Source organism: Schistocerca piceifrons, chromosome 2 (genome assembly GCF_021461385.2).
Source record: "Schistocerca piceifrons isolate TAMUIC-IGC-003096 chromosome 2, iqSchPice1.1, whole genome shotgun sequence".
Taxonomy (NCBI): Eukaryota; Metazoa; Arthropoda; class Insecta; order Orthoptera; family Acrididae; genus Schistocerca; species Schistocerca piceifrons.
Genome location: NC_060139.1, coordinates 631,443,858 through 631,455,898, shown reverse-complemented (window position 1 = coordinate 631,455,898; position 12,041 = coordinate 631,443,858). Strand labels below are relative to the sequence as shown.

The 12,041-nt window shown below is 39.3% G+C and overlaps 1 protein-coding gene across 2 annotated transcripts in view; it reads right to left on the bottom strand.

Moving 5' to 3' along the window:
- LOC124777687 (nucleoprotein TPR-like) overlaps positions 1–12,041 on the bottom strand; it is a 291,125-nt gene that overhangs the window by 47,703 nt on the left and 231,381 nt on the right. For both annotated transcript variants that reach the window (XM_047253163.1, XM_047253164.1), the window contains exon 32: positions 11,876–11,989. In XM_047253163.1, the coding sequence (XP_047109119.1) occupies positions 11,876–11,989 (114 nt within the window). The remainder of the gene's footprint in view (positions 1–11,875; positions 11,990–12,041) is intronic.

Here is a 12,041-nt window from a genome sequence, read left to right as displayed (position 1 = left end):
GTCCAGAGTATGAAGATGTCATCAATAAATGTGTACCAAACTTTGGGTTGGCAGGCCTGGGTAACCAAGAAGGCTTCCTCTAAGTGACCCATAAATAGGTTGGCGTATGTGGGAGACATCCTAGTACCCTTGGCTGTTCCCTTTAATTGCTGGTATGTCTGGCCTTCAAAAGTGAAGAAGTTGTGGGTTAGGATGAAGCTAGCTAAGGTAATGAGGAAAGAGGTTTTAGGTAGGGTAGCAGGTGATCGGCATGAAAGGAAGTGCTCCATCGCAGTGAGGCCCTGGACGTGTGGGATATTTGTGTATAAGGAAGTGGCATCAATGGTTACAAGGATGGTTTCCGGGGTAACAGATTGGGTAAGGATTCCAGGCATTCGAGAAAGTGGTTGGTGTCTTTGATGAAGGGTGGAAGACTGCATGCAAGGGGTTAAAGGTGTTGATCTACGTAGGCAGAGATACGTTGTGTGGGGGCTTGGTAACCAGCTACAATGGGGCATTCGGGATGTTTGAGTTTGTGAATTTTAGAAAGTAGGTAGAAGGTAGGGGTGCGGGGTGTCGGTGTGGTCAGGAGGTTGATGGAGTCAGGTGAAAGGTTTTGTAGGGGGCCTAAGGTTCTGAAGATTCCTTGAAGCTCCGCCTGGACATCAGGAATGGGATTACCTACGCGAACTTTGTATGTAGTGTTGTCTGAAAGCTGATGCGGTCCCTCAGCCACATACTCCCAATGATCAAGTACCACGGCCGTGGAACCCTTGACAGCTGGAAGAATGACGATGAATCGGTCAGCCTTCAGATCACGGATACCCTGGACTTCAGCTGTGGTGATGTTGGGAGTAGGATTAAGGTTTTTCAAGAAAGATTGAGAGGCAAGGCTGGAAGTGAGAAATTCCTGGAAAGTTTGGAGAGGGTGATTTTGAGGAATAGGAGGTGGGTCCCGCTGTGACGGAGGATGGAACTGTTCCAGGCAGGGTTCAATTTGGATAGTGTCTTGGGGAGCTGGATCATTAGGAGTAGGATTAGAATTATTTTTCTTTGTGGTAAAGTGATATTTCCAGCAGAGACTGAGTGTACGACAGTAAATCTTTGATGAGGGCTGTTTGGTTGAATCTGGGAGTAGGGCTGAAGGTGAAGCCTTTGGATAGGACAGAGGTTTCGGATTGGGAGAGAGGTTTGGAGGAAAGGTTAACTACTGAATTGGGGTGTTGTGGTTCCAGATTGTTTTGACTAGAATTTTGAGGTTTTAGGAGGAGTGGAGCTGGAAGTGGGAGATTGAGTAGATGGGAGAACTGGGTCTGTGCGCAATGAGAGGAGGTTGAGGTTTGTTGGAAAGGTTGTGGAGGGTGAGTGAGTTGCCTTTCCGGAGGTGGGAAACCAGGAGATTGGATAGTTTTTTAAGGTGGAGGGTGGCATGCTGTTCTAATTTGTGGTTGGCCTGTAGGACCTTTTCATTGCCATGAAATCCCCAAACCACCTTCCCTACCCTCTGGCTCCTACCCTTGTAACCGTCCCCGGTGTAAAACTTGTCCCATGCACCCTCCCACCACCACATACTCCAGTCCTGTAACCCGGAAGGTGTACACGATCAAAGGCAGAGCCACGTGTGAAAGCACCCACGTGATTTACTAACTGACATGTCTACACTGTGAAGCCTTCTATATGGGAATGACCAGCAACAAACTGTCCATTCACATGAACGGGAACAGGCAGACAGTGTTTGTTGGTATTGAGGATCACCCTGTGGCTAAACATGCCTCGCTGCACGGCCAGCACACCTTGGCATAGTGTTACACCGTCCTGGTTATCTGGATACTTCCCACTGACACCAACCTATCAGAACTCCAGAGATGGGAACTTGCCCTTCAATATATTCTCTCTTCCTGTTATCCACCAGGCCTCAACCTCCGCTAATTTCAAGTTGCCGCCCCTCGTACATCACCTGTCATTCAACAAGTCTTCCACCTCGACTGACATCTCTGCGCAGGCAATGTGTCTTTGTCATGCTTTCAGCAGTTTTTTCACCTTCAGAGGAGGCCACAATAACAAAGAAAAAGCAGAAAACTAAATAAGATGAAAAGGACACTCAGACTAACAATACCATCGGGATGGAAAGTTATGACATGTTATCATCAAGAATAAAATGACATGCAAATCTTTAGTTTCAATTTCCTGTAATCAATGTTTTTGGCACACGTAGGTGTCATTATCTCATCCAATATTAAAGCTACAAAAAGAAAATTTTGCATGCATGATAACATAGCGCATGCCTACACAGTGAATCACATTACTCAACGATGCATTAAATATTTTAGGCTAGAGCATGTTATAAGTTCTTACATTATTAGGAGACAAGACTCTCTTAAAACTCTCTCTTTCTTTCTTTTTTTTTTTTTAAATATACAGAACAACATTTTATTTTGAATAGTCACTTCCCTACATATTCCACAGTTTTTAAATTTTTTTCATACAGTGTTCACAATATACTAATTATTTGGTAAAGTTCCATTCCAATATCTATTAAAGTTTTTAACCCTAGCAACACGAATGCTTTTTCCGTAATGCGTATTATTAAGTGCAGCGGTGGAGGGAGATTACTTTATGCCCATTCTTCTTTTAAAAAATTGTAAGAAATGGTGGACTTTGTTATTTGCCGACATGTATTAACAACATACTGTTTAATGATGAGGTACTGACATGCAAGCAGGGTCCAGAAACTAAAAATAGTGTTCAGCACACTCTTAGTTATGTCAAGGCACTTACAATAATGTGTACTACCAATGTACAGGGTGTCCCATTCAAACCTCCCTGATTTCAAACACCCACGGAGGGGGGGGAGACCGCAGTAGATACAACAGTGAAAAATGCACCACATTGTAGAGCATCTCAACGAATTTATTTATCATCAACACCACTCTACATGTGAACCATTTTTAGCACAAGAATATTGAGTCTATATTCAATTTCTTTCTTCTGTTATTGTTGCGATCACATTAGTGATACGATGTCGCAACATAGGAATATCGTCCACTTTGGTCGCATACACGCGGCTCGTCAAGAATCCCCACATGAAGAAATTAAGTGTAGTAATGTCGGGTGAACGTGGTGGCCAGGCAATGGGTCCTTATCCAGGAACTTGCAAACAACCGTAGACCAATGCGGCAGAGCTCCATCTTGTTGAAAAATGATGTTGGGTTGCTATTCTTGTATCTGAGGGTACACAAACTGCTCCAATCTGTCCAATTACACTGACCCAATCACTGTTTGTTCCGCAAAGAAGAACGGTCCTGTCGTGCATTAGCCCACACCAGACATTTAGTTTAGGGCTATCACGAACATGTTCAATCACAACGTGCGGATTTTGTGAACTCCAAATCCGAACATTAAGCCTATTACCCCTTCCTGATGGATGAAAGGTTGCCTCATCTGAGAATAAACATCTTTCCTGGAAGCTGGCATCCATATCAATACCCTGCCGCATATCCACAGCAAATTGTTGTCTGCATGGTTTGTCATTCGGTATCAGATGTTGCAGAATTTGCACTTCGTAAGCACACATACGAGGATTTTGGTGAACTGCACGATGCAATGTTGATCGAGTAATATCAAGTTGCCTAGATGCTCGACAAATTGACTTATGTGGGCTTCTGAGAAACGTCTGTCTGATGTCCTCCTCTGTCTCTTCTGAAACTCCATAATGTGCAACACCAGAATATTATGAGAAACACTTCCTGTTGCCAGAAACTTCCTATGTCATTCCTTAATTCTTTTCACATCAGTTGGATCACATTCATACACATGACGATAATTTCTTTGCACAGTAATCGGTGATTTTGTTTCTGCAAACCACACTACTGCTTGCGTGTGCTGTGTGGAGTCACCATTTTCACTTCATGCGACCAGGTTGCACTTAGGCGACGATACTTGGCACTTCTAATGCGGGAATATAAATTCTTTGAGATACTCTACAATGTGGTGCGTTTTTCATTGTCGTGTCTACTGTGGTTTCTCTCTCCAGGGTACTTGAAATCAGGGAGGTTTGAGTGGGACACCCTGTATTATAGCCATTACAAAAACAAGTTTTAAAAGAAAATGTCATTAATTTTGTTGACTTTTACTCACAACATACTTTTAAAGAGGTACTTATGTGTAAGTATGGTCCTGAACCTGAAAACACTGAATACAACAATCATCGGGAAAATGACGTCTACTAACAAGACTTAAATTTTTGAGTTAAGTTTAGCTAAAAAAATTGAAATATTTCTGCAATCTGGTAGGACAATTCATTAAACATGATAAATATTTTTATCGGAATTTTAAAATATAAAGAAACAGATCGATTACAATAATTTCAAAAGGTGGCACCTAGTCACGTCGCCTATAATGATTGCCGTGGTGTGGTGACATTGACTCACCCACTACGATCATTACCATTGGGCAGTGCTATTTATCACTTAGAGCAGCTAGCCTCACCCCCCTGGGCCCCTTATGTGTACATTATTCTACAAGCCTACAGCTGCTAATGCATTACTTCACGGCAGTTTTGTCACTACCTCTTCTTACTTTAGTGCAAGATTTATTACTTTTACTGAAAGAGTGAGTAGCGACACTAAAAACCTACTGAAGAGAGAATTTTATTACTTTCCTGAAATATCATATATATAAAATACCGTAACTACGGAGGATAGAGTCAGATTTAGCAGCTGCCTCAATGAGCTTAAATTGGACATGGAAAAACAGTCTGATAATAGAATGAATTTTTCACTTAACAGCTGAATGTGTGCTAATAAGAAAATTCATTCTGGAAACACTCCCCAGGATGTAGCTAATCCTTGTCTCCACAATATTCTTTCTTCCGGGAGTACTAGTCCCACAAGTTTTGCAGCAGAACTTCTGTGAAGTCTGGACAGTAGACGAAGAGGTACTGGTGGAGGTAAGGCTGAGAGAACAAGTTTTAAGTCGCGCTTGCATAACTCAGTCGGTAAAGCACTTGCCCACAAAAGGCAAAGGTCCCAAGTTCAAGTCTTGGTTTGGCACACAATTATTTGCCAAGAAGTTTCAATTTCAAGATATTTTGAAGGTGAATGTGTGCAAATGAGTAAAAAATCTTATTACCACAAATACTGAAGACTAAAAAAACTTAGCAAGAACTTCTTTTAGAAATTAGATATGGTGAAGAAAGTAAAATATGCATGTAGTATTTCAGGCACATCTATGGGAGAGCTGCTCGTAATTATATGGGTGTGGCAGTCCTTACAGATATTCTTTGCCCAAAATATTATGGGCATGGTATTAATTCCAACATTGAAGGCAATGTAATATTACAGGCATGGCATTCAAAGTGTTAATTATTTAATTGCCTAAATACAATTTCATCAAACATCATGCTACTATGTATGCAAAGTATAAGTAAAAATAGTGATATATTCTGCCACCTTAGCGAAAGTTCAGCATAAAAGTCTGGGTAAATAATTATTACTGTCCGTTTTAACTTGCTCTAACACTGGTTTATAAATTAAATTTATGTCCATAGTTTATAAATTACTGTTATTGTAGAATTGGTGGGCAGTTACAACATTTTACTACAAACACAGATACAAAAGGGAACGACAGGTATAAAAAGGTTGACTACCTCTAATGCAGAGGGAAGGCGCTAGAGAAAGCAGTAGACAGTGCGAGTTACATTTGAGAAATAGTTGCTGATGGATGCAGCCGGGGTGTTAGGCTGAAGCTACTGGGAAAAAGTTAAGCTACCTGCAACATCTCTGCTGATCTTCGATTTTATATGAGGGTTTCAGTAAGGCTACAGCTAACAATGATAAACAGTCACTGTCTCTGTTTAAGAACTTGGCTACTAGCATGGACGCACGTCAGCTAGGGAGTTCCATTTTGTAAATGATATTCAAATAAATTTAGAAGTTAATTTTGTCTTCTGGGTTGCTTGTTCTCCTCACTGTCCTCCACTCCATACCTCAGGAATTTTATTTAGACAATCAAGTCTCCCTCCACTTCAGTCAACCTACAGAATTCCGTTTCGCACAAACCCTTGTTGCTAAATCATTTGTAAACATGACAGCATCACTCCTCTTGAAATTGTGGCGGAATACACTTTTATTCTAGGGACCTTCAGTATTTCCTGTTCATTATTATCTCGTAAGGTATATCCAAGGTTCAGAAGAATGAGGGTTCTTTGTTCATTATCTCCTTCATTAGTAAATTTCACTTTCCAAGTATTCTTCCAATGATTCTCAGTTTAGCATCTTCTTCACCTAAGACTGGTTTTATGTTGTCCTTTCAATCTGAATATATTCCCAGATATTTTATAGTTGTCCCTGTTTATTGTGATTGTTCAGGTGCTGTGTAAGCAAACAATTACATTTGTTTATGTTGAGGGTCATCTGCTAATACCTGCGCCAAGCATCGATCCTCCACAGGTCATCTCATGTTTTGCTACAATTTTAGAGTCTTGGGATTTCTTTACATATAAAAGCATCAATCTCAAACTGCCTCATAGACTTTCCAGTGTTTTACATTAGGTCATTCACCTACATTATGCAGCATAATGGTTCCCTAACAGTCCCTTGGTACACACTTAAAGCTACATTTATATCTGAAAATTTCCGTCCATTGAGAATAATACACTGTGTTCTATCTGCTAGGAAACCTTCAGTCAATTCCGTACACTCATTTTTTGTTACAAGGCAGGAGTGTGGAACTGTATTGAATGCCTTCTGGGAGGAGAGGAACACAACACAGCATCAACCTGGGCACTGGTAGCTACTGTCTTCCGGGTCTTGGGGACAAACATAATTAAATGGTTTCACAAGTTCTACAGACGAGAAAGGCGTGACTGGAAGCATTAATTGTACTCAGAAATTATACATCAGACTAAACTGAACCAAGGTCCATAGTTGCGCACAATGGTCGACTCTTCATGAAAATGGGAATGACCTGGGCACTTTTCCAGCACTTTGAATGCTTCAATCCTTCAGCAACTTACAACAGACTGCTGCTTGAAGAGGAACAAGTTTTTGAATACTCTCTCTCTCTCTCTCTCTCTCTCTCTCTCTCTCTCTCTCTCTCTCTCTCTAATGTAGAATTGCATGTATCACCACATGAAAATTTCTATAAAAACATCAGAACTGTCATGTTTTATCCAACTTTAGCACCAACCTTTACCCAAATTATTCAGCATTCAGAATTTTTACAAATTTCATCATATGTTTACGTAGTATAATTACAGTCAGAAACACACATCCACCACAAACATCCAGCCTATTTCAAGACACACTTTCCAATCAGAATTAAAATTTCACTGCTGGCTACAGCCAACTTTCTATGAGAACATTATTACCTTTTGTAAATGAGACTACAGTAAAACCCCTATTATACATTTTCATGTGGTCCAGACTTAAAAACGCAAAATTGAGAAAATGCAGGATCAAGGAAAATGTTCAAAGCCCCCAAAATATGAGCAAAAGTGCACGTAATTGGTATGTATGATTAAAAGTCGCAATCCTCTCCAATACTTTGTATAAAATCTGTCTGAGTGAAGGAAATTAAATCTAAAATACAATCTTTATACATTAATTTGTGGTAAGGAATTCATAAGTTCTTAAAAAAATCACAGATGTGTAATAGCAAGTACAAACCCACCAAAAAATTGAAATGTCATCTTGGTACAAGGTAATCGAGCTGTTTTCAGACATGATACAACCACAAATTAGATGTTCAAAACGTGTTTTTGAAAGAGCATTGTTTATTCTCACCCAGAAAATTGCAAAAACTGATGAATATGTTGAATTAAACCAAAAGCATCACAGCACAAAAGCAGTTAAACCATAAGCATAAATGCAGACATCTGCTTAATGACGTCACCATTGCTGTTATTGTTCGGATGCCCCTCCCCCTTTTTTTTATGAGCCACACTTCGTATGCTCACCACTGTTAAAGTGTTATGTTAGCCTTGATGAGAGAAACAGAGATGCGAAAGAAATTAGTTTACTTCCCCAATTGACGTTACAAGCTTATTTAGAAGTCAGCTCAGTTAATTTCTGTACACTGTGTACAACGCAAAATTGAAAGAAAGTTCAGGTGCTACAGTTTCACTCCATGTCCTCTATCACTGCTGCCATTTCTACGATCTACAGTGTGCCATGTGTACAATGCAAAGTATATACGTGAGTAGTGTATGCAGTTGTTGCAACTGTATTATGTCAGTTTTGAACATGAAAGTCTTTAAAATGTTCCATCACAAAACCCTTGTTCTATTTCCGTGTGGCATTTGTCACAGCACATCATCTGCATAAAAAGTATATTTTCAGCTCTTCACAAAATGCTTTCACCTGTATCTGCACTCCTGTCAGTGAAGGGACCCTCCCCCTCTTCACACATCCATTAGGTGAGTTCATTTTACATGTGTTAGTGTTGTGTGGTAGATGCACTGGCTATTGGATGACTTAACAAATCGCCAGCCCATAGGCGTTCATAAGCCAGAAAGGCATGACATTTCCTCGATTATGACCGAGCATATTCTTCGAGACTCAGTGTTTGGATTTAAAAGGTTGACGATTGATATTGTTGCTGAATACAATACACTGGAAATACAAGCAAAAAGATGAGCCTGTGTTATTAGAGGCTTAAGAAAAAGTGGCGGCTGGGCCCCTTCATCATGTATTGACTCGGTCTGGAACACTTTGCATCAACTGTCTTGTTTTTCCATTACCACTGCAACCTAGCAGTAGTTGTATCATAACTGAGTGGTGAAGCTAAATGTCGCAAGTTATGTTGGCAACACCAACTGTGGATTATGTCAGCATTTCCTCTCTCACATCTCCCCTCTCCACAATGGCCATAAATATTCCCTTAACTCTGCCACCACCCGCAGTGCCAACCATATGTCTTTTGTGCCAATTACAACTCGTTCAGTCAAATCAAATGTCAATAGGAAGAAAACGGGACAAAGTCAAGGGAGACATCAAGTAAAAACTTAAGAGTCAAGGTAAACCTTACTAGGAAGAAATGTGAAATTTTTAGCATTGATTTTACGGGTTTTCCACAATGGATAAAAACCGGAGACTGTAAAATTGAAGTTCCACTGTAGTTACGGGACGTATCGATGGACCCTCCTGCAGTTTATTATTATTATTATTTCTTTCTTGTCTCAGACGTTATGTCTGGTTAAAAATGGAAGGTGACGCGGACCTTGATCAAGCGTGACTTCCTTTTAACTGTATGGTATATGTTACATTGCATTTAGGAACTTTCGGGTAATTGAACAAGTGTCAATAATTACAGATTTCTGTAGTTGTATATATAAGTTTGGATGTAGCTGTATTGCATTGATGTACTGGTGGATATTGTGTGGTATGACTCCTGTAGTTGATAGTATAATTGGTATAATGTCAACTTTATCCTGATGCCACATGTCCTTGACTTCCTCAGCCAGTTGGATGTATTTTTCAATTTTTTCTCCTGTTTTCTTTTGTATATTTGTTGTATTGGGTATGGATATTTCGATTAGTTGTGTTAATTTCTTCTTTTTATTGGTGAGTATGATGTCAAGTTTGTTATGTGGTGGTGTTTTATCTGTTATAATGGTTCTGTTCCAGTATAATTTGTATTCATCATTCTCCAGTACATTTTGTGGTGCATACTTGTATGTGGGAACATGTTGTTTTATAAGTTTATGTTGTAGGCAAGCTGTTGATGTATTATTTTTGCTACATTGTCATGTCTTCTGGGGTATTCTGTATTTGCTAGTATTGTACATCCGCTTGTGATGTGATCTACTGTTTCTATTTGTTGTTTGCAAAGTCTGCATTTATCTGTTGTGGTATTGGGATCTTTAATAATATGCTTGCTGTAATATCGGGTGTTTATTGTTTGATCCTGTATTGCAATCATGAATCCTTCGTCTCACTGTATATATTGCCTTTTCTTAGCCATGTGTTGGATGCGTCTTGATCGATGTGTGGCTGTGTTAGATGATACGGGTGCTTGCCATGTAGTGTTTTCTTTTTCCAATTTACTTTCTTCGTATCTGTTGATGTTATGTGATCTCAAGGGTTGTAGAAGTGGTTATGAAATTGCAGTGGTGTAGCCGATGTATTTATATCAGTGATTGCTTTGTGTATTTTGCTAGTTTCTGCTCGTTCTATAAAGAATTTTATTAAATTGTCTACCTGTCCATAATGTAGGTTTTTTATGTCGATAAATCCCCTTCCTCCTTCCTTCCTGCTTAATGTGAATCTTTCAGTTGCTGAATGTATGTGATGTATTCTATATTTGTGGCATTGTGATCGTGTAAGTGTATTGAGTGCTTCTAGGTCTGTGTTACTCCATTTCACTACTCCAAATGAGTAGGTCAATATTGGTATAGCATAAGTATTTATAGCTTTTGTCTTGTTTCTTGCTGTCAATTCTGTTTTCAGTATTTTTGTTGATCTTCGTCTATATTTTTCTTTTAGTTCTTCTTTAATATTTGTATTATCTATTCCTATTTTTTGTCTGTATCCTAGATATTTATAGGCATCTGTTTTTTCCATCGCTTCTATGCAGTCGCTGTGGTTATCCAATATGTAATCTTCTTGTTTAGTGTGTTTTCCCTTGACTATGTTATTTTTCTTACATTTGTCTGTTCCAAAAGCCATATTTATATCATTGCTGAATACTTCTGTTATCTTTAGTAATTGGTTAAGTTGTTGATTTGTTGCTGCCAGTAGTTTTAGATCATCCATGTATAGCAGTTGTGTGAGTTTGTGTGGGTATGTTCCAGTAATATTGTATCCATAATTTGTATTATTTAGCATGTTGGATAGTGGGTTCAGAGCAAGGCAGAACCAGAAAGGACTTAATGAGTCTCCTTGGTATATTCCACGCTTAATCTGTATTGGCTGTGATGTGATATTATTTGAATTTGTTTGGATATTAAGTGTGGTTTTCCAGTTTTTCATTACTATGTTTAGGAACTGTATCAATTTAGGATCTACTTTGTATATTTCCAATATTTGTAGTAACCATGAGTGGGGTACACTATCAAAAGCTTTTTAGTAATCAATGTATGCATAGTGTAGCGACCTTTGTTCAGTTTTAGCTTGATATGTCACCTCTGCATCTATTATCAGTTGCTCTTTACATCCTCGTGATCCTTTGCAACAGCCTTTTTGTTCTTCATTTATAATTTTGTTCTGTGTTGTATGTGTCATTAATTTCTGTGTAATGACTGAAGTTAATATTTTGTATATTGTTGGTAGGCATGTTATGGGGCGATATTTAGCTGGGTTTGCTGTGTCTGCTTGATCTTTAGGTTTCAGATAAGTTATTCCATGTGTAAGTGTATCAGGGAGTGCTATTTTCGGTAATTAATGAGATTAATATTCTCCTCTCTCTGAAATCGGTATCTAAGTTTTAATCATGTCTGTGAAGGAGTTTTTCTGTTCTAAACAATGCATTTGTGCAGGTCACACACACTCTGCTACTCTCATAGCCACTTTGTTTCTTTAGTGCACTGAATTTTGTTCTAAGTAGTAGCGTGTTTAGAAGATTCCAAGTCAGTTCACATAATGAGTTATTAATCCTGGGGAGGGTTAGAGGGGGGGGGGCAGGAAAAAGTGTCTGAGGGGGGTGGGGAGGGACATTTCCACTGCAGTATTTCTACATTAATGACACTCATTGCAGGAAAGTACCGTATTCTTTTTAAATGCAGTAACAACTTCACTAACTTGCCAGGCACCATACCCCTAACTACCTTGGGGACGTTCGACATTATTTTTGTTTATGTTCTTAGACTACAATGGTACACTGATGTCATAAGTATGACAAGTCACTTCATACACACAACAAAAACAAATACGAAGCTGACAAATAAAAAGCAACCAACCTTGTGGAGACACCTGGAGTGGCGTCGTAGGAACACTGCGACCAGTGCCTTCATCAAGTTGGGTCATGTCCATCCGGGTTTCATCTATGCCCTCTGAAGCCACCTGCCCAGTTGCTGAAGACAGAGAAAGCTAAAGCTGCACAACACACATTCATCTTGACAACTC